Source organism: Acipenser ruthenus, chromosome 4 (genome assembly GCF_902713425.1).
Source record: "Acipenser ruthenus chromosome 4, fAciRut3.2 maternal haplotype, whole genome shotgun sequence".
In the NCBI taxonomy this organism is placed as follows: Eukaryota; Metazoa; Chordata; class Actinopteri; order Acipenseriformes; family Acipenseridae; genus Acipenser; species Acipenser ruthenus.
Window position 1 is genome coordinate 14,821,644 of NC_081192.1, and position 21,830 is coordinate 14,843,473.

Here is a 21,830-nt window from a genome sequence, read left to right on the forward strand (position 1 = left end):
AGCTATATATATATATATATATATATATATATATATATATATATATATATATATATATATATATATATATATATACCATTGTATTATTATGGATAGACTGTATTATATTACCATAATAGGTTACATTGATGGTATAGGATATATACATAAATGATTACAGATGTAAATTAAACCATTGTACTTTCACACTGATACCATTGTATCTTGTTCCAAAAATCCAGTGCTACAAGTACCATGGTACATGTTTCATAGGGGAGATAGTATCTATCAATCTAGTTTGGATCTTCACGACAAAAAAAATATACCAATAAATCATAAAGTAATAATCATAATAATGAGTACTGTTATATGGTAAATAAATGCTATGTATAATACTGTCTATTAAACCAGTCGGAAGATATACATAATAAAAGAGAAAACTGTAAAAACAGGCGGAATTAACCTGCGTATAAAGAGTTAAAAATGTAATTCTAATTCCGATAAGTATTCCTTTTTTTAAGGGAGACTCAGCCAAGAAGGCGTCAATACCAACATACACGCTGAACAAAATACTAATTACTAATATTAACCAATACAACTGAGATATGTAAATATACAAATCAAATAATTAAAAGTGAATATAAATATTTTAAAAAGTATTTAAAATTAAAACCAGAAGGCAATTTAATCTAGAACATTAATTTATTTATCATATAAGAGTTATTTATATGACACAATAAACATTATAATATTGTTATATATTATATGATTGATAATTTGTAAATATATTCGTTGACCAGCTCCATCTTCCCGCTCTGACTTTAAGCACGCAATGCTTGGTGGGTATTTTCTAAAAATAGAAAATCTCTTCCGCAGAAGTGTACCGTGCTTGTACACTTCGGGAACGCCCACTTGAAGGCCCCTTCGAAGGGAGCATTTTATGTTCACTACGGATTGGAACACCCCTTAACATGGCCGACGCCCACTTCTGCCCTTCAATCTTCACTTCGTAGGGTGCATTTTCATGAATTGCAACACAGCCACTCGATGGATGGAAAGTGCACTTATGTGACGTAGAAACCACAGCGACAAATCTAGACAAAAATCAGTTTCCAAGGAGACGCGTCTCTAGGGAGTCTCCTTGGAAACTCTAGTATACGAGGGAGGCACTTTGCGGTGAGAATGCGACTATTTTCTAGATACAGCATTGGTGTAGATAGTTACTGTACTACACTTTTCAAGTTAGAAGTCCGATTTATTCTAGTATATATACACCCTATATATACTGAGGGAATAATAATAACTATGTAATTGAAAAATGAACAGGACAGAGGAGGAAAAAACTAGAGAAGAAGCACTGAGGAACCGTACAGTCCTCCAGCATTTATTGCGCTCTACCAGTAACAAGCAGACCTCTTGGTTACTGACTCAGTTGCACAAACAAATTAATTAAAATATCCTGTAGTTAATTACATGAGTTGACAAATCACACTGTTAATTGGTTATGTTGCGCCCAATAAATAAATATATTGCACACCACTGTTATATATTGCACAGCCGGTTATATTGCACTCAAATAAGCTATTAAATCCAAATCTAATGATTTGTCTCAAACCGCCAATTTAAATCACAAGCAGCATTTCAATTTCAAAATTCCAAGTGATCAATTAATCATGATTTAGGAAAGACCATTCATTATGTTATATTGTTTATAATTTGTTCTTAATTAACACTACTGCCACTATTCTTAATTTACAATAGTCAATAAAAACTAGAGTCAAAGGCCCACTTATGCTATGCATATAAAAGAAAACTATATTATTATTACTTAGCAGACACCCTTATCCAGGGCAACTTACAATTGTTACAAGATATCACATTATTTTCACATACAATTATTTTTTTGACACATTATTTTTACATACAATTACCCATTTATACAGTTGGGTTTTTACTGGAGCAATCTAGGTAAAGTACCTTGCTCAAGGGTACAGCAGTAGTGTCCCCCACCTGGGATTGAACCCACGACCCTCCGGTCAAAAGTCCAGAGCCCTAACCACTACTCCACACTGCTGCCCTATATAGCATAACTAACTAGTTACAATGCATTGCAATACTAGAAAACGGTTTACAATTACATAACCTGTAAACCAACAAAACAATATGTGAATTAATGTTGCGCAAGAGTTCCAGCACGTTTGCCCAAATAAGCAGGAGAAACTAAAGAAAAGGAAGTAAAGTGCATTTGTGCATAGGAACAAATCGAAGTAGATTATTTCCATTAGTTTAAGAGCAATTAGGCTAGTAGTACATGCTCTTTTTTTCACCGTAGTCAAGAGAGAAAAAAAAAAACTCTCTAGCTTGTTTAACTGAAGAAAAAAACAAAGCCAAAAAACACTCAAAATCAGCATAAAATAGTTTTAAGACAGTTCGTTGTCAATGCAATTGTCAGTATCGAGGAAAAAGCTATAAAAAGAATTAAAAAAAAAGTTTATTTTGTCAAACCCGATGTAGATTCGGCACACAAGCTCCGGCCACAGCCCTCACCGCAACACAGCTCACTCCAAGTTATTTATTTTTCTTTACTCTATATTGAAACATCCGACAGCTAAACTTGCACAACTAAACAAAACACAGCTAAACTTGTTGTCTTCAGTAGCAAGCCGCCATATTTTCAAAACTTCTTTTTGTTTTCTTTCTCCGTCTCTCTTGCTCAGCTCAACCACACCTCCCAGCAACACACCTTCCAAGCAACATCTCCTCCCGTCCTGCAACAGTGCTAGCTTTATCCCCTGCCCTTGGAATCCCAATGTTATGTAATTCTCTCTTTCTTTTCATTGCATCCTGGAGGAGATAGCAGACAGACAGGTAGAGATACGGGAGGGGATGGTGGGGTCAGGGGGGGGGGGGGAGGAGAGGAAGATCTGGGAGCGGGTGTAGAGAGAGAACAGGAGAGGACCCAAGACTGATCCTTGGGGGACTCCATGTTGAGAGAGGGTGAGGTGTGGCGGTTGAGCCACGCCAGGTTACCTGGTAGGTGTGGTCAGAGAGGTAAGAGGAGAACCAGGCCAGAGCAGTGCCAGAGATTCCCAGGTCAGCGAGAGAGGATAGGAAAATAGAGTTATCGACAGTGTCAAAGGCAGCAGAGAGATCAAGGAGAATTAGAACAGAGGAGAGAGAGACAGCACAGGCAGAGTTTAGTGAGTTAGTGACAGACAGGAGAGCAGTTTCAATGGAGTTAGCCGAGAGGAAATCAGATTGGAGAGGGTCGAGCAGAGAGCTGGCGGTGTACTGCCCGCTCGAGGGTTTTAGAGAGGAAGGGTAAGAAGGAGACAGGATGGTATTTCTGGAGGGAGGTGAGGTGGGGGGTGATAAAGGCTTGTTTGAAGGCAGAGGGAAAGAGGCCAGAGAGGAGAGAGGTGTTGAGAAGGGAGGAGATGAAGGGGAGTAGAGCAGGAGCAGCAGCTTGAAAGAGGTGAGTGGGGAGGGGGTCCAGGGTGCACATGGTGGGTTTGTGGCCCTGGAGGAGGGATGAGAGGTCAGAGTCTGAGATTTCAGAGGAGAAATCAGAGATTTTAGAGGAGAAGAAAGAGGCAATGTCGTCAGAGGAAATAGAGGAGATAGAGGAGGGAGGAGGACGGTGGGGGGGGGGGGCGTTGAGGAGAGAGGAAAAGGTAGAGAATAGTTTCCGTGGGTTGTTAGTGGAGAACTGGATAATAGATTGGAAATAAGAGCGTTTAGCAGAGGAGAGAGTAGAAGAGAAGAAGGAGAGGAGGGAGAACAGGGAGTTTGGTTTTTTTCCATTTCTTTTCAGCAGAGCGCAGTCTGGTTCTTGCTGAGCAGAGCACAGAGGAGAGCCAGGGTTGGGGAGGGGAGGGGCTCAGGTTGGGTTCAGGTCAGGAGGTGAGGGGACAGGGAGTTGAGGGAGGAGAAGAGGGTGGAGGTAGCAGAGTATACAGAGAGTTGGGAGGAGTAGATAGAAGGGAGGTGAGAGAGAGCGGTGGAGGCAAGGACAGGGGGAGAGAGAGCGGAGGTTACAGCGGGATGTGACAGTGGGGGTAGGTGGAGTAGGGAGAGAGGGGCGAGGGAGAAAGAGATAAAACAGTGATCAGAGAGGTGCAGAGGGGTGACAGAGAGGGTGGAGGGGTGGCAGGCCCTGGAGAAGGTGAGGTCCAGTTGACAGACAGCTTTGTGGGTAGGAGGGGATGGAGAGAGAGAGAAGTTGAAGGTAGATGATATTGAAATCACCTAACAGCACAGTTGGGGTAGACAGAGAGGGGAGGGAGGGGAGGAGATAGTCAAATTCACTGAGAAAGTGAGTGAGAGGTCCAGGGGGATGGTACAGTACAATTAGCAGGAGTTGACAGGGAGAGGTTAGTTGGACAGTGTGAATGAAATTCAAAGGTGTTAACAGAGAGTGAGGAGAGGTCAGAGGTGACAGAAAAGAGTAAGGAGGGAGAGAGGAGAAGACCAGGGAGAGAGGAGAAGACCAGTCCCTCCTCCCCGTCCAGTGTGACGTGGAGTATGGGACAGGACGTAGAGAGAGGACATGGTAGCAGGAGTTGCAGTGTTATCAGGAGAGAGCCAGGTTTCAGTGAGAGCAAGGAAATCGAGAGAGGTGGGAGGCAAAAGCAAAAACAGACATGAAATCAGCTTTGTTAGCAGAAGAGTGACAGTTCCAGAGGGCACTAGAGAGAGTGCGGGAGGGGAGATAGTGGGAGGGGGGAGAGGCAGAGGGATGTTTAGAGGGGTTAAGGGAGCAGAGGCAGAGGGCGGACAGATGACAGGAGTGGGAGGACAGAATAACAGATGTGAGAGACAGTCATAGCAGGACAGGTGAGACAGATAGGTACAGTAATAGTGGGAGCAGGAGCGGAGGGGGGAGGGTACAGACCTGTCTAGTAGTTGGCGTCTTCCAGAGCGCTGCTAGGTTAGGATTTTCTCCAACAGCCTCTCCTCGCAGCTAGACTCCCGGCTGTTTGGTAGAGCGGCTGTTTGGTTGGCTGTCGCTTCATGCTGGCGCACAAATAGGCTTGCTGTCTACTATACTAAACTGTGTTAAAGACAATACTTAAGCAATACAATAGTTTCAATGCACTTCAATGGGATCACACAATGACAAAACGCTGTGTGGAAACCAATCAAATTGCAAATCAGCCTCTATTCAATGTAACCACTCACCTGGTACTAATCGCAAACAGTAGATCACCTAATTAAAACACCACCTTTATAATGTTACTTAAATACAGCTAATGTTAAGAGTTGGAATGAGGCCTCTAGTAACCACTGGGAGAGTTCCAAGTACTCTTTCTGTGTACTTTGTTCTTGGTCCCTTTTAAACGTTCTGTAAAGTGCTTTTTTTCTCTGGATATTTTTTTTAATTGATCTTTTAAACCATTTTGGCCATTTTGTTTTAGATTTTGATTGGTCTACTTTTGGGATGTAATTGTTTTGCGCCTCTAGTACTAGATTTTTGAAAAATAGCCTTTTTCTGTGGATGTGTGCTTTGTTTTGCTCCAGTCTACTTCTGTTAGTCTCTGCTTCATTCCCTCATAGTTGGCCTTTTTAAAATTGTGGTTTTAAAAAGCACTTCAAATGAGACCATGTTGTGATCTGAGTTTGCCAATGGTTCTCTGACCTCTGTTTTAGTTATTCTGTCTTCCTTATTTGAAAAGACTAAATCAAGGCATGCCTCCACTCTAGTCGGTGCATTGACAAATTGTGATAGGAAGCAGTCATTTATCATTTCTACCATTTCAATTGCGGCTGTCGTGCTCCCCACCACGGTTTCCCATTTTATATGGGGAAAGTTGAAATCCCCCATTAGTCTGGTCTATAGCATGCCCCTATTATAATGCCCATTGAATTTTTGTCCATTATTCTGACCCATATTGATTATGCGTTAAATCTTCCAGATTTAACACCTGAGCGTCAAGACTACTTTTGATGTATAGCGCTACCCCTCCGCCTCTTCTGTCCTGCCTGTCTTTCCTATACAGTGTATACACCTAATATTATATTTGTCTCAATCACTCTTGGTTAACCAAGTTTCTGTAACACCTATCACATCATAGTTACTTGTTAGTACAGTAGCTTCAAGTTCTAACATTTTGTCTTTTAGCATTTAGATAAACACATTTAATGGTATCTTACCTGAGTTGTTGCCCTTGTTTTGATGTAGTCTCCCTTCTGTTTTTTTTGTTGATTTCTCCCCCCCTTCCTTTCTAGTTTAAATGCTTCTGAACATCCTCAAGGATCCTTTCTCCGGGTAGATTGGTTCCCTTTTTATTTAAGAGTAGTCTGTCCCGCCTATATAGACAGTCCTTGTTGTACAATGTGGTCCAATGTTCAAGGAAGGTGAAGCCTTCCTGTGTGCAGCACGGTTTTAGCCATGCATTTAGATTATTTATTTCCAGCTGCCGGCAGTATCCCAGAAAATACCACAGTTTTGGTCTTGTCTTTTAATTTCCTTCTAGCTCTCTGAATTTGTTTTGCAGGGATCTTGATCTATCTCTTCCAATGTTGTTTGTACCGATGTGGATGACTACTACCGGGTCGTCTCCTGTTCATTCTAGGAGCCTGTCCTCATTCTCAGTGATGTGCGTGACAAAGGCTCCCGGAAGGCAGCACACTGTTGTTATAAGGGGGTCCAGACTGCGCACTGAACTTGCTGAGTTTCTCAATATGGAGTCCCCGACAATCATGACCTCCCTTCTTTTTGCTGCCTGGCCAGCACCGTTTATGGGGTCCTGGATGATGTTCCTTTCGTTCTCTTGCTACCGGGTTGGGTCACGGGTAAAAAGACGGTTGCAACAGGTTGCGGGTTTGGGTCAGGTACCGTAGTGGCGGGTCCAGTGTTGTGCCAAATAGTGTCATCAGAAGAATGGTGTCTCATTTGTAGTCAGAACACACGCGCAGTCGTGCAAATTCATCTGCGCATGCCTAGAATATTTTTTCCTCCATCTTTGTCAAAAACTGTCACCTTTTATTTTCAATCAGTACATGAAAATGAAAGAACTGGTTTTAGAAAACATTCACATTTTTTAACTGAGGGTAAATACCCATATAATTGTTGCAAAAATCAACAAAGAAGTTTAAGAAGATATGCCGACAAGTTTTCTTTGGAAGATAGCAGAGTACAGTATTGAAAACAGTGTTACAGATTCCACCAGATTAGTCTGCATATTAGTCAGCTGTTTTTCTTTTAACAGTTTGACACCTTAATGAAAAGTTATGCTTATCATGTTTCATAAATAGAGAATTGTTAATATTTGTTAGACTAGTCATATTCTGTATATGATCTGCTCATAAACGTACAGTAATGAGTGTTTCACTGTCTGCTGGGCTATCGATTGTCGCAGGTAACAATAAAACCATCGAATGCAGTTCTGCAAATTTGCACTATTAGTACTTAAGATCATTGAAATAACATGAACATTAAGTTATTAGATTAATTGAATGGAAGAGTTTTCATGGTATACGAAGCAGCCCAGTTTTGTCAACTTTGTTTTACACATCCCCTGACGATGATTGTAGCTTACGACCAAACATTGGAAGGGGTTTTAAATGTTGTTTTTAGGATTTGTCCTACATTTGAGTAACAAAGAATGCAACACAATTAAAATATCAAGTCAACATGATGGTTATACAATCTGTTACTCTAGTCGTAATATTCAAAGAGACACAATTGTGCTGGTGACACTATTTGGCAGGGAGACCGTATTTCCAACTAATAGTGCCAAATACTGCGAGGTGACAGTACTTGGCAACGGCATTTGGCATAACACCGGGTCGTACAAATCGGACTGTGTCGTGAACTTAGTTTTTTCTCACTAACCCCTTGAATCCGTTGGATCATTACAGGAAGCTGTGTTAATTAGTGCTGCGCTGTGTGCCAAATCATAGAAATCTACAAGCTATGTCATTGTATGGTACAGACATAGTACAAAAATATCCATAATACATTTGTAATTTGATATGGCGAGTTACCGTACACAGTAAGAAAATAAATAAATAAATAAAATGTCTTACTGAGTCAGTACTAGGACTATATAAATGATAGGAAAATGATGTCACAAGTGGGCGGAGTTAGTAAACAGTGGCGACATTTCTGGAGCCCGTAGAGCACTTTAACAGCGCACTCGCAATGCATTTAACGTATTCGCGCTTGCCCTGGCAAAATGTTTCTTGACATAATCAAGCATTAATTCGCATAAATTTCAGTCAGTCATTTTATATTAACAATATTTTGTATTGTTATTAAAAGAATACTGGTATATCCTGGCGCTGCAACACAGCATGGCCGGAATGTATTCAGTACTGAGTGGGCTCCACAAATGGCGCCTGTAACGGCGTACCGAACTGCATCACGGGATTGACTGACCTATCCTTTATTATTATTATTATTTATTTCTTAGCAGACGCCCTTATCCAGGGCGACTTACAATTGTTACAAGATATCACATTATACATTATTTCACATTATACAGATATCACATTATTTTACATACAATTACCCATTTATACAGTTGGGTTTTTACTGGAGCAATCTAGGTAAAGTACCTTGCTCAAGGGTACAACAGCAGTGTCCCCCACTGGGGATTGAACCCACAACCCTCCGGTCAAGAGTCCAGAGCCCTAACCACTTCTTTATATAGTCCTAGAGTCAGTAGCCAAATATATCCTTCCCCATTTAAGTCATAAACGTCAAAACCATCTAAATAAATCCATGAGAAAAAGTTACAATACCCTTTCATCTAAGAAACAAAACTACCATAATACTACATGTACTTAAAAGGAATTGCTCAAGTTTTGACATATTGAGAAATGTTTTGTGCAAAATTGAAGCGGTGTTATGTGTAAATGCTACATTGCATTACTAATTTACATTTAATTTATTAATAATGATGGTGGTCTTTGAGACAAATAACAGCCATATTGAGGCTGTGTGACCCGGTTCAAATCCCACCTCAGCCACTGACTCATTTTGTGACCCTGAGCAAGTCGCTTAACCTCCTTGTGCTCCGTCTTTCGGGTGAGACGTAGTTGTAAGTGACTCTGCAGCTGATGCATAGCTCACACACCCTAGTCTCTGTAAGTCGCCTTGGATAAAGGCGTCTGCTAAATAAACAAATACAAATAGTAAATGTATACTGGATGAGAAGACAGTATTTTGCTGCTGCCGCGCACACGTTATTTGCTAACACTTAGGATTACAAATCATAACAAATGAATCCGCTGCGCTGGAGTATGACGGTGGGACTGTGGTGATTCTGTGTAACAGAAGCAGAGGCGGTTCCTGGGGACTACGAGTCATAACTGGAGCAAGGACACAAAATCAAGATTCTTAAAGGATACAATGAGCATTTGAAACCAAGGAAGTTTTGTTGTTGTGCATTGAGAAAAGTGGCTACACTGTTTAATTAGAAAACACCATTTTATTTTAACCAAAAATATGGCCTCTTCCGAGGAAAACGAAATGTACTCAAAAAAGCAATGGGAAGGATGTATGGAGATTGCAGTTCAAACCGCACGCACAGCGGGGCAGGTAACGGAATATTTTTCACATCGCGAAATCGTGTTTATTACTGGATACTATCAGTATTTTAAGTATATAAGAGGCTCTACTTCGTAATAACAAATATTAACCCTATTACTTTCTAAGCTGACATTCATTCGCTGTTAAGTTTTTTAAAAATATTATTGTAACTAGTAAATAAATAAATAAATACATTTCAGAATGTGAAAAATAAAATGTTATTATTTTATTTGGCATATGTTGGCTAATTGTATTACTTTGCGCAGTTCCTCATTTTGTTAACTAGGTGTTCCTTCCCCTTAATGTATAATATTTGTGGAAAAGACTTCTGTTGCTTTACGACTTAGTTAATGTAATACTTGTTTCTGCATTGTAAGGCTTCTGCTTAGTGGTTGCAGTCAAAGGGGATTGCTATGTCTTCGTTTTAATGTTGTCACTGTTGTAGTGCCATGAAACACCATGGCACGGTATTGCATCAGACTTTCGCTAAAGATGATTGCCAACAACTGAAACAAATCAAAACAATTGATCACTGCACACAACACGAGGCACAACAGTGGAATAAACAAGTAATCCCCATCTCCACCTTCTGATTTTAACCAAACTCCTTTCTGATGTAGTGTAGTGGCATGTAGCTTAGGCTCATCATTGTATACATTTTAGCTTCATGTCTTAACTGCCAGATCACGCAGGGTACACAGGGTCAATTCTGAGTCATGTTATAATCCCGTCATGCATGCCATATTGAAAATAGCTGATAAAAGTAGTTTTGTACACATACACATATTTGTCATTGACATTATTTTCCATTGTTTTATACAGGGAAAATGGCATCCTCATATGCCAACCAGCATTTGCATCTTATGTCCCCATATAAATGTTGTTGCCATCCTGTAACTGCTCAATAACTGGTTCTCAGGCATGATAACATTCAATGTTTGATGATTTAGGTAATTAGAGAAGCATTTAAACACGAGAAAGAAGTCTCTACAAAAAGCTCCCCAGTGGACCTGGTCACTGAAACAGACAGACTGGTTGAGGATCTGATTATTTCTTCCCTAAGAGAGAAGTATCCATCACACAGGTATTGTAAAATTGTGTCTTCGGTTTAAAGAAGCAACTGTATTTAGACTTGTTAATAAATTGTGTGTTTTGCAGGTTTATTGGTGAGGAATCATCTGCTGCTGGTGAAAAATGTCTTCTAACAGATAGCCCGACCTGGATTATTGATCCAATAGATGGCACGTGTAATTTTATACACAGGTAGAGTTTGAAAGTTAACCTCAATACCCATTTTTATTAACTTTTTATCATTACATGGAAATTACTTCATAAGTCCTCTAAAATGTCACATACGCCATGCATGTGGAAGTACAAACCTATATAGAATAGAATACAAGACTGGTCCATGTTTTTGGTTTGCAAACAGCTTGTATGCAATGGGTGACATGTTGTAGATTAAGTGGCAGGACTGGGGTCATCCTCAACAATTTAGCAGGTAACCTGAGAATGCCTTTGCAAGTTAATCTGTATTGTGGTATCTGTTAGTTTGCATGGCTACCCTTATTGTGAATATAATTTATTTCTAGTAAATACACGATTTCTGCATGCTTTAACGTAATAGTTTTGTATTTTTTAGTTTCCCAATGGTGGCAGTCAGCATTGGATTTGCTGTGAACAAAGAGGTACAGTATAAATTATGTCTTTTAAGATAGTAATTGTCTTAAATTCTTAAATGCTCAGGATTTTTGTTTTATCTCACCAGTGGTGGTGGTGGGCATGTTGTGTGTGTGTGTGGGGGGGGGGGGGGGTTGTACTACGCTATTAGTTATACAACACGTACTGTATAAGTTGTGATTCATGCATGTTAGAATAAGCTATGGGAACCTCAGTTTTACTTATTTCCACTGCCAAATCATCTTTTTTAACTTTATATCTCCTTTCAATAAATTGTCTGTCATGCATTTCATTTATTTTGTTTGTAGCTTGAATTTGGTGTCATTTACCATTGCCTCGACGAGAATTTATACACTGCTAGAAAGGGCCATGGGGCATTTTGCAATGGCATACAGCTTCAAGTATCAAAGGAAACAGGTTAGTTTAGATTTTGTTATGGTTATTAAATGTGAGTCTTAAGAGTAGAATGATTTGTTCTGAAAATTATTATTATTACTACGACGACTACTACTACTACTACGACTACTACTACTACGACTACTACTAATAATAATAATAATATTGTGTAAAGGGATTGTTCAGTTGGCTTTCCAGTTTGCAATGCTGCTGTGGAACTAACATTCACTGCACAGCAATGAAAGTTGTCAGGCACCAAATGATGGGTGTGAAGATTCATAAGACTCCCACCATGGGTCATATGTAAAATCTTTTATCCCATTGATAGGCTGCATTTGTCTCAGATAAGGTTTCCAACGTTGACATATTAAACATACCTCTTCACAGATGGCAACCTTCAAATGTTTTTGTTTCCCATAGTGGCATTACAAAGTGTCACACTGACTTTATAACCATGTATATTTTAATTCAAACACATTATCCAAGAAGTAAACATTTTAAATCAAATACAAGAAAATAAATCAAACCATCAACACTTTATTGTTTGTATTGATTGCATATACAGTAATTAACAGATCGATGGAGGGTCATTGTATTTCCTCAGTGTGTACAAGTTCAGATCATACACCCCTGACGCCGCCACTTTGACATCTCAGCTGCAAACGGTGCAGAAAGCATATTGTTCCCCTACTTTCAACACCACAATGCTGTCAAACTGAGCTGTCCACTGTGGTAAAAATTTAGATGAATGCATCTTTTACCTCTTAGGTGGCTCCATTTCCCGCTGTAAGATGGCTCTGAGTACTTTGTGTACAGAAACATAGAACTCTCACGCAGACGAGGCGAGTCTATTTTTGGAGAAAGGGGTTGCTAAATGAGTTTGCATAGCAGCTATAGGCTAATGTACACCTCTTCATAGTGAACACCCCCATAACAAATGAAATAATAATAACCTTGGAGGGTTGTAATTGATTTCCCGCTTTATCATGCACAAAGTGTGTTTCGTAGTCTCACAAACATTACCATATCTATGCTGACAAATCAGGTTATAGTTAGATCAGTTGGTCATTTGGCCTGCACTTTTAAAACAGACTGAAACCAGGTAGACAACAAAAACTGTAAGAATCCATTGCATGGACGTGAGACCCTCAAAATTGTGAGAAACCGTGAGTTTCAAGGCTAAACCTTATTATGAACCCACTCATACATTATTACATAAAAAAATAGCAAAAAAACAAAGCAAAGGAAGTGTTAGATCCAACACTCTGGATCATTAAAATGTATCCCTAAAACATTATTATTATTTGTTTATTTAGCAGACGCCTTTACCCACGGCGACTTACAGAGACTAGGGTGTGTGAACTATGCATCAGCTGCAGAGTCACTTACAATTACGTCTCACCTGAAAGACGGAGCACAAGAAGGTAAAGTGACTTGCTCAGGGTCACACAATGAGTCAGTGGCAGAGGTGGAATTTGAACCAGGGACCTCCTGGTTATAAGCCCTTTTCTTTAACCACTGGACCACACAGCCTCATCAATCCTGACTTCCCCTTACAATCAAATGATTGTCAAGTGCATTCACAAACAATCAGTACGTTTACATGACAAAGCGTTTTCCGAAAACTAATGTTTTTGGAAAACTGAATCAGAAAACTGATTTTCTTAAAACGTCACTTTTCTGTGTTTACATGATTAATGATAGAAAATCGAATTAGAATTCAGCTGTATACATGGATTGAAGTTTTCAGAAAACGCAGGATATTTTCGCATGCAAAGTGCTGTAGTAGCCTAAATACGACTTGAAGACCGGACATTTCTGCGATAGAACGGAGACCAATCCAATATAGTGTTTTATCGAAGTGTCAGGTCTTAAATTCAAAGATTACTATCCTATACCTCTATTCAGAATCCCCACAATGTGCAATCAGCCTTTCCAACAGCTCATCCTGTTCTATATTAACAGTTTCTTTTGCAGACATTATTTTAAATTCTCACGTCATTTTAAAACTGGAAAACATTCGCTGCTTCAGTATGGGCTATTAACAAATACATATAGACAAATGTATTACTTTATCCCTAACTAGACAAATGGACGCATGCAGACTGACTACAGATTATTATTATTATTTTCTCTGTTTTCTAAAACCACGTGCAGGAATGAAGGTCAGAGTTTGCACATGTGCAGTACGCTATCGGAATAAATGTTCCGAAAAGTGTGTTTACATGATATACATTTTGTTAGTTTTCGGAATTTAATCTGAAATTTCTAGGAGCTGTTTTCCGAAAACTGACTTTCGGAATATTCCGATACATTTTCCGAAAACTGTGTATACATGACTTTTGATATCGGAATTGGTTTTGTCTACTAAGTGTGGCAGGGCGGATCCCGGCCTGGAAAAAAATGTGTTGGTGGTTGGTAGGGATAGGGTTCATTTCTGTCCCTGTCAGATAAATGTGTAATTAGTTTATTTAATTTAATACGATTACCTGTGTAATTGTTTTATAATTTAATTAGTGTCACCTGCCTGGGATTAACAGGCAGGTATATAAACAGGGTAAAATGTTTGTTCAGGGCAGTCTGTGTGAAGGCAAGAGGCTGGCAGTGTGGAGAGACCTGTGTGGTTAAGAGAAAAGGTGGTTTGTAAACCGTTGTTTGTGTTTGAAATGTGAAAATAAAAGTTTTGTGAGTGGTATTATTTTATGAACTGGATAAGTTTTTTAGCTAGTACTCTGAGGGGAGTTAGATTTCTGTTTTGTTTTTCATTTCTTTTATTTCTGTAAGTAACATGGCATGAAAGTGCTTAAACACTTCAATTTCAGGGTCTGTATAAAAGGGGCAAAAGAACCTCAAAACAAGTGAAATCTTTCACTTAAGATAAACTAAACGCTACATTTACAGGTTTGTCATACAGCTCCTAATTTATTTTATTTTTTTCTGAGAATAAAGTATAAGATGTTAAGTAGACAAATGTTTTGGTGAATGACTTCTGTGCTATGACCAGTTTCATGGTTGATTTAGATTAGGTAATTAATGAGTTGATCAGCTGTGATGTTCTTCAAGCGTTTGAAGCCACAATGGACTCTGCGTTCTTTTCCTTTGCAGATTATGCACATGTGTGGCAATAAACAGTGCACCCATTTCTCTTGAGTCAGCACAGGAGATGAGTCAGGCTTACTGTTAGTGCCATTTGCCACTGTAGTGTCGCAACACTAACACAACAGTATTCACTGTGCTTAGCTGTGCAGTATCTCTACTGTCAGCATTGCAGTGCTATTGTAGTACTACAGTGAAATGAATACACAGAAATGCAGAATTGGTTTAGTGCTGAGTGGCTAGTATGATACTGTAAACTTTTTCTATGCAAAGTTACTCTAAACCTCAACTTAGGAAATAAAGATTTACATTAATCTCAATTGTTACATTAAAAGTATTGTAATATTGAACTCTGTTAAATTTATTTAAAGAAACCCTTTTTTTGGCTGTTCATTGGTTGCCAAATGAGGCAGGCTACACTTGCGGTTCTTCAACACAAGCTAAAACCTTCTTGTAAACCCAGTTTAAGAAAGCTGCATGATATCAGTAGTCATGCAAGGCAAAATTGTAACTAAGTGGAGCAAAATATTTAAATAGACCTGTCCAGATTTAACCAGTGCATAATTATCAAGTGGTACTTTTTTTATCAGTAAAGGGAGCAAACTCCAGTGCACATCATTTCAATATCCTCACAGTTGTAATTGAACATTTTTACTGGGTTTGAACTAATGATACTAGAATGCCGAGTGGTGGTGACACTGAACTGTAACACTTTTGTGCCGTGAACCACTCTGCCAGTTTTACAGTTTAAGCTAAACAGTGGTCTGTTCACATTGCTTTGCTAATAATGATTTGAACTAATGCATTATTAATAGACAGTATTTTAACAGAGGCTAACTTAAAATGACTTTAGTCTTTTGAACCTTGCTAGATATGTCCAAGGCTTTGATTTTAACTGAAATTGGGGCAAAACGAGACCCCGCTACTCTGAAGATATTTTCAGGGAATATGGAGAGGCTACTTAAGGCACAAGTCCATGGGTAAGATATTCTAATTAATATTACATTGTAGGCTTATTTATTCATACCCAGTCATTTTTAAACTCCAGTGTGTTCCAGTATAATTGTATAGGTTCACACTAAAGGTATGTCAATGTTCTACTATAATTCTACTGTTGCTACCATTGCTTCATTGGGTCGCCTATGTAATGCCACTACATAGAAATTGCAGATCTTTTGGTAAGGTTATACAGCATACAGATGAGCTTTGAAGGTCAGTATCTTCTTGTTAAAACATTTCCCTTTATCATTTGCCTGCAGCATCCGTGTGATCGGTAGTGCCACCCTGGCTCTGTGCCAGGTGGCATCCGGGGCAGCAGATGCTTATTACCAGTTTGGGCTTCACTGTTGGGACATTGCAGCAGCAGCAGTCATAATCAGAGAAGCTGGTGGCAATGTGATCGATACCTCAGGTGGGTAAAATGGTGTCAGGATCAAAGACTCTGACTGTGCCAATTTTGTTCCTTGCTTTGTAACTGAAACATTTATTTTTCTGGCACAAGAAATGTAGCAAATTGCATTTTTCTGGCAAGACCTTGATAAATCTAGGTCTGTAGTGTATTTATTTCTGGGCTTCCAGTTTGTTATACTTCTGTGTATTAATACTGTATACATTTTAGCAACACCATAAGTCACTTTCTTATTGACATGATGCATTTAATAGATTTAGATTTATTTTGTTTAAATAAAATTACATGCTGAGATTTTAAAAGATCTAATGGGCAACTCTGTTCTGCTTACAATATTTAAAAATGCTTACTTTGATATCTGTAGCTCAATTGGATACCATTTGGTATTCATGAAACCTTTCAAAACACACTCTCTAACTATAAAAAATGTTTATAAAGAGTACAAACGAACAGTCTTTAAATATAGAGAGAGTTCAGGTTTTCTGAATAGGGCCCCCAGATTCAAAACTAACAGCTGGAATACTCTCACTTTCCTAGGAGGACCGCTGGACCTCATGTCTCGCAGGATTGTTGCAGCAGGCACAGTGGAGATGGCCCATTACATCGCTCAGGAGATTCAGACTATAACCTACGAACGAGACGATCACAATGCAAATTGATTTTTGTTTCGTAAAAGCATAAGAAATACAAAAAGGTCAAGTCTCCCCCACTAAAATATTCCCTCAAATATAAAACAAACGAAGCAAAATGATATGCTATAATGCTGTTTTAAAAATGAATATGTGGAAAATATGCAACAGTTGCATTACTGTGAATTTTTATAATCCTTGCAGACACGTCCACTGCCTGCTGCTGGTGAAGTTTCAAGCAGCGCAAGAAACTTTTTGTGGTTTTAAAAAAAAAACTAAACATTGACAGATTACTTATGCTCCGATGATCACAGACTTTATTTTAGACTTGCAGTACAGAATTCACACTATGCAGGACTTCTGTTTCTGGTCAGTATGAATCTGGCAATGTGGTGTTTTAATAATTTAATAGTAATTGGAAATATTAAGAGGAATTTATCATTTCATTGGTTAAATAAATTATCAAGATTTCAAAAAAATTGTGTACATTTAGCAATACCCTCTTAAGGTGCCTCTTATGGCAAGGTGGACTATATCATGCCTTTTGTGTGGTATAATGTACAGGGGATTTCAAATGGATAACAAGTACTGTACACTTTATACTGTAAACATACTATAAAACACGCCAAGGTTGCACAATAATAAATTCAGTACAGAATAAATACAGGAAAACAGTGATCCATCATTTGCTTGTGCCGAGTTGGCTTTGAATAGTTTTATTTCTTTAATTGTTGTTGTTTTTTTTAAATGTAGGTACAAATTGAATGTGATAAAAATGAGTGTACCTTAACAGTGGTCAATCAGAAAAACATTCAAAGAGTAACCAAACAGAATTCATATATACATATCAATTCATAGCCAATGTATGTATTGTCTATCTACATTGGAATTGAACTGTTAAGGTTAGGGCTATGAATCTTTTCCTATTTTTACTGTCCAAGTTAAATATTGTTACAAACCTTGGAAGTTGCAAAGTAACGCAACAAGTATTTGTCTCCAGGGAGGATGCAAATAAATAAAATTACCAATTGTTAATTTCACAAGGAAGTATATTGTTTTTGTTTTCACCAATATTTAGGACCCATTAAGAAGCAGTATTGTACTGTAGAAGTCACATTGTGTTCTCTGTCACTTGAAGTCATACGAAATTGAACAATGTTTTGGTTTGTACTGGAACCTCACTCTCCTGCCATATTACCATGCATAACTATTACTGTTATTCACAATTCACAAAGAAGGTGTGCCTTAATAAACAGATACATTAAAATGTACTATTGTGTAAAGGTATAACAAAAACCATTGTATGTATTATTTAACCGTTTATTAAGTAACAGGAACAGGAAACATTGCAGGATTAGTGGGTGTAGTTTTCATCAATAAAAAACCACATCAGCCTAAAAATAAACTGCTTGTTATTTTTTTTACCTTCTGTGTTTAAAAGAGCAACTAAAACGTGATAATTGAAGCTATGGTCATTCCCTGCATTTGATGCCTATCCTCAACAGTGGAGCACCTGTGTGTAAAGATGTACTTACAATATATACTGTATATATCACACTTATATTTGTATGTATATTTTGAGAATGGTTTATCCAACTGATTTTACTTGATGTGACCATTACTTAGAACAGGTAACCATAATCTACTGTTTTCTTTCATTTTCTGACAAAATATTGGATTGAAAAGTTACAATTAATATACAATTCCTGGTAAAAGCATGGTTTCCCTGATGCATTTTACATAATTTTACATAATTATTTAACAGTGTGGTTCTGGCGTTTGATTGGTTTTGCACAATTAAGGCTTTAAGAACCACTTGCGAGAGTCTGATGAAACTTAAAGACATTGATTACAAAAACTTATTCCACATACTGTGAATGCAGGCTGTGGTACAGCTATTGAACGCTTTATACTACAAATGTGTATTTGTTAGATGTAATTCTACATTAGGTAGGAATACCATCATGGTACACACTTCTAATGTTTCATAAGAACATAAGAAAGTTTACAAACAAGAGGAGGCCATTCAGCCCATCTTGCTCATTTGGTTGTTAGTAGCTTATTGATCCCAGAATCTCATCAAGCAGCTTCTTGAAGGATCCCAGGGCGTCAGCTTCAACAACATTACTGGGGAGTTGGTTCCAGACCCTCACAATTCTCTGTAAAAAAGTGCCACATATTTTCTGTTCTGTAAGCCCCTTTATCTGATCTCCATTTGTGACCCCTGGTCCTTGTTTCTTTTTTCAGGTCAAAAAAGTCCCCTGGGTCGACATTGTCTATACCTTTCAGGATTTTCAATGTTTGAATCAGATCGCTGCGTAGTCTTCTTTGTTCAAGACTGAATAGATTAAATTCTTTTAGCCTGTCTGCATATGACTTGCCTTTTAAACCCGGGATAATTCTGGTTGCTCTTCTTTGTACTCTTTCTAGTGCAGCAATATCCTTTTTGTAATGAGGTGACCAGAACTGAACACAATGTTCTAGGTGAGGTCTTACTAATGCATTGTAAAGTTTTAACATTACTTCCCTTGATTTAAATTCAACACTTCTCACAATATATCCGAGCATCTTGTTGGCCTTTTTTTATAGCTTCCCCACATTGTCTAGATGAAGACATTTTACATTATTATTTAGCAGACGCCTTTATCCAAGGCGACTTACAGAGACCAGGGTGTGTGAACTATGCATCAGCTGCAGAGTCACTGACAAATACGTCTCACCCGAAAGACGGAGCACAAGGAGGTTAAGTGACTTGCTCAGGGTCACACAATGAGTCAGTGACTGAGGTGAGATTTGAACCGGGGACCTACTGGTTACAAGCCCTTTTCTTTAACCACTGGACCACACAGCCTCCTATTTCTGAGTCAACATAAACTCCTAGGTCTTTTTCATTATTTATTATTATTATTTATTTCTTAGCAGACGCCCTTATCCAGGGCGACTTACAATCGCAAGCAAATACAAATACATTCAAGTGTTACAATATAAGTCATACAATAAGAACAAGAAATACAATAATTCTCAAGTGTGACAAACCACAATTCAATAATACAGCAGATAATAGTGAAAGTTACATCAGGATATGATTAAATAGTGATAGTTACATCAGGATATGATTAAGTACAAAATACTACAGATTAAACACTTGGCAGATTACAATATTCTGAGGTACAGGATTAAATGCAGTAAAATGGAAAATTACTTATATGGTAACAATATCCTGGGAGACAGCCAGCATGGTTTTAGGAAAGGGAGATCATGTCTAACTAACCTACTTGACTTTTTTGAGGATGCAACATTGAAAATGGATAACTGCAAAGCATACGACATGGTTTATTTAGATTTCCAGAAAGCTTTTGACAAAGTCCCGCATAAAAGATTAATTCTCAAACTGAACGCAGTAGGGATTCAAGGAAATGCATGCACATGGATTAGGGAGTGGTTAACAGGTAGAAAACAGAAAGTACTGATTAGAGGAGAAACCTCAAAATGGAGTGAGGTAACCAGTGGTGTACCACAGGGATCAGTATTAGGTCCTCTGCTATTCCTAATCTACATTAATGATTTAGACTCTGATATATTAAGCAAACTCGTTAAATTTGCAGACGACATAAAAATAGGAGGAGTGGCAGACACTGTTGAAGCAGCAAAGGTCATTCAAAATGATCTAGACAGCATTCAAAATTGGGCAGACACATGGCAAATGAAATTTAATAGAGAAAAGTGTAAAGTATTGCATGCAGGCAATAAAAATGTGCATTATAAATATCATATGGGAGATACTGAAATTGAAGAAGGGAACTATGAAAAAGACCTAGGAGTTTATGTTGACTCAGAAATGTCTTCATCTAGACAATGTGGGGAAGCTATAAAAAAGGCTAACAAGATGCTTGGATATATTGTGAGAAGTGTTGAATTTAAATCAAGGGAAGTAATGTTAAAACTCTACAATGCATTAGTAAGACCTCACCTAGAATATTGTGTTCAGTTCTGGTCACCTCGTTACAAAAAGGATATTGCTGCTCTAGAAAGAGTGCAAAGAAGAGCAACCAGAATTATCCCGGGTTTAAAAGGCATGTCGTATGCAGACAGGCTAAAAGAATTGAATCTATTCAGTCTTGAACAAAGAAGACTACGCGGCGATCTGATTCAAACATTCAAAATCCTAAAAGGTATAGACAATGTCAACCCGGGGGACTTCTTTGACTTGAAAAAAGAAAAAAGGACCAGGGGTCATAAATGGAGATTAGATAAAGGGGCATTCAGAACAGAAAATAGGAGGCACTTTTTTACACAGAGAATTGTGAGGGTCTGGAACCAACTCCCCAGTAATGTTGTTGAAGCTGACACCCTGGGATCCTTCAAGAAGCTCCTTGATGAGATTCTGGGATCAATAAGCTACTAACAACCAAACGAGCAAGATGGGCTGAATGGCCTCCTCTCGTTTGTAAACTTTCTTATGTTCTTATGTTCTTAAAATAGGGGGCAGATAAGAGCAAAATAAAGCATATTTAATTGAAGGGTGATAGTGTCCCAGGATACAACAGAGGAGTTCTACAGGTGCTGTTTGAAGAGGTGAGTCTTAAGGAGGCGCCGGAATGTGGTCAGGGACTGGGCAGTCCTGACATCTGTAGGAAGGTCGTTCCACCACTGCGGAGCAAGGGTGGAGAAGGAGCGGGCTCGGGAGGCAGGGGAGCGTAGCGGAGGTAGAGCCAGTCTTCTAGTGCAGGCGGAGCGGAGAGGTCGAGTGGGGGTGTAGGGAGAGATGAGGGTCTGGAGGTAGCTGGGTGCAGTCTGATCAAGGCATCTGTAGGCTAGTACAAGAGTCTTGAACTGGATGCGAGCGGTGATCGGGAGCCAGTGGAGCGAGCGGAGTAGTGGAGTAGCGTGGGCGAAGCGAGGTAGAGAGAACACCAGGCGAGCAGCAGAGTTCTGGATGAGCTGGAGCGGACGGGTGGCGGACGCAGGGAGGCCAGCCAGGAGGGAGTTGCAGTTGTCTAGGCGGGAGAGTACCAGGGCCTGGACCAGGAGCTGGGTAGCATAGTTGGTGAGGAAGGGTCGGATTCTTCGGATGTTGCTCAGGAAGAATCTGCAAGTGCGTGCCAGA

The 21,830-nt window shown here is 38.9% G+C and overlaps 1 protein-coding gene across 2 annotated transcripts; it reads left to right on the top strand.

The window, feature by feature from the left end:
• Positions 1 to 8,981: 8,981 nt before the first annotated feature.
• On the top strand, positions 8,982 to 18,209 carry impa2 (inositol monophosphatase 2). Of its 2 annotated transcripts, XM_059022052.1 has the most exons (9): positions 8,982 to 9,526; positions 10,468 to 10,601; positions 10,676 to 10,780; positions 11,157 to 11,202; positions 11,503 to 11,611; positions 12,907 to 13,014; positions 15,558 to 15,666; positions 15,946 to 16,097; positions 16,632 to 18,209. In XM_059022052.1, exons 1-9 carry the CDS (start codon positions 9,434 to 9,436, stop codon positions 16,751 to 16,753), a joined length of 978 nt encoding a protein of 325 aa, XP_058878035.1. In that variant the 5' UTR covers positions 8,982 to 9,433; the 3' UTR covers positions 16,754 to 18,209. The 2 variants fall into 2 exon arrangements, with proteins under 2 accessions (XP_058878035.1, XP_033856870.1); XM_034000979.3 differs by lacking the exon at positions 12,907 to 13,014 and having other exon boundaries at positions 8,986 to 9,526; positions 16,632 to 18,203.
• Positions 18,210 to 21,830: the final 3,621 nt, after the last annotated feature.

What these genes read in the sequence shown, in the direction of transcription:
- impa2 (XM_059022052.1), top strand. Translation starts at nt 9,434, where the DNA reads ATGGCCTCTTCCGAGGAAAACGAAATGTACTCAAAAAAGCAATGGGAA. An exon ending in GATTTGCTGTGAACAAAGAG is followed by an intron (nt 11,203 to 11,502) that starts GTACAGTATAAA and finishes TTTTGTTTGTAG; the next exon opens with CTTGAATTTGGTGTCATTTA. An exon ending in TCAAGTATCAAAGGAAACAG is followed by an intron (nt 11,612 to 12,906) that starts GTTAGTTTAGAT and finishes TTGTTTATTTAG; the next exon opens with CAGACGCCTTTACCCACGGC.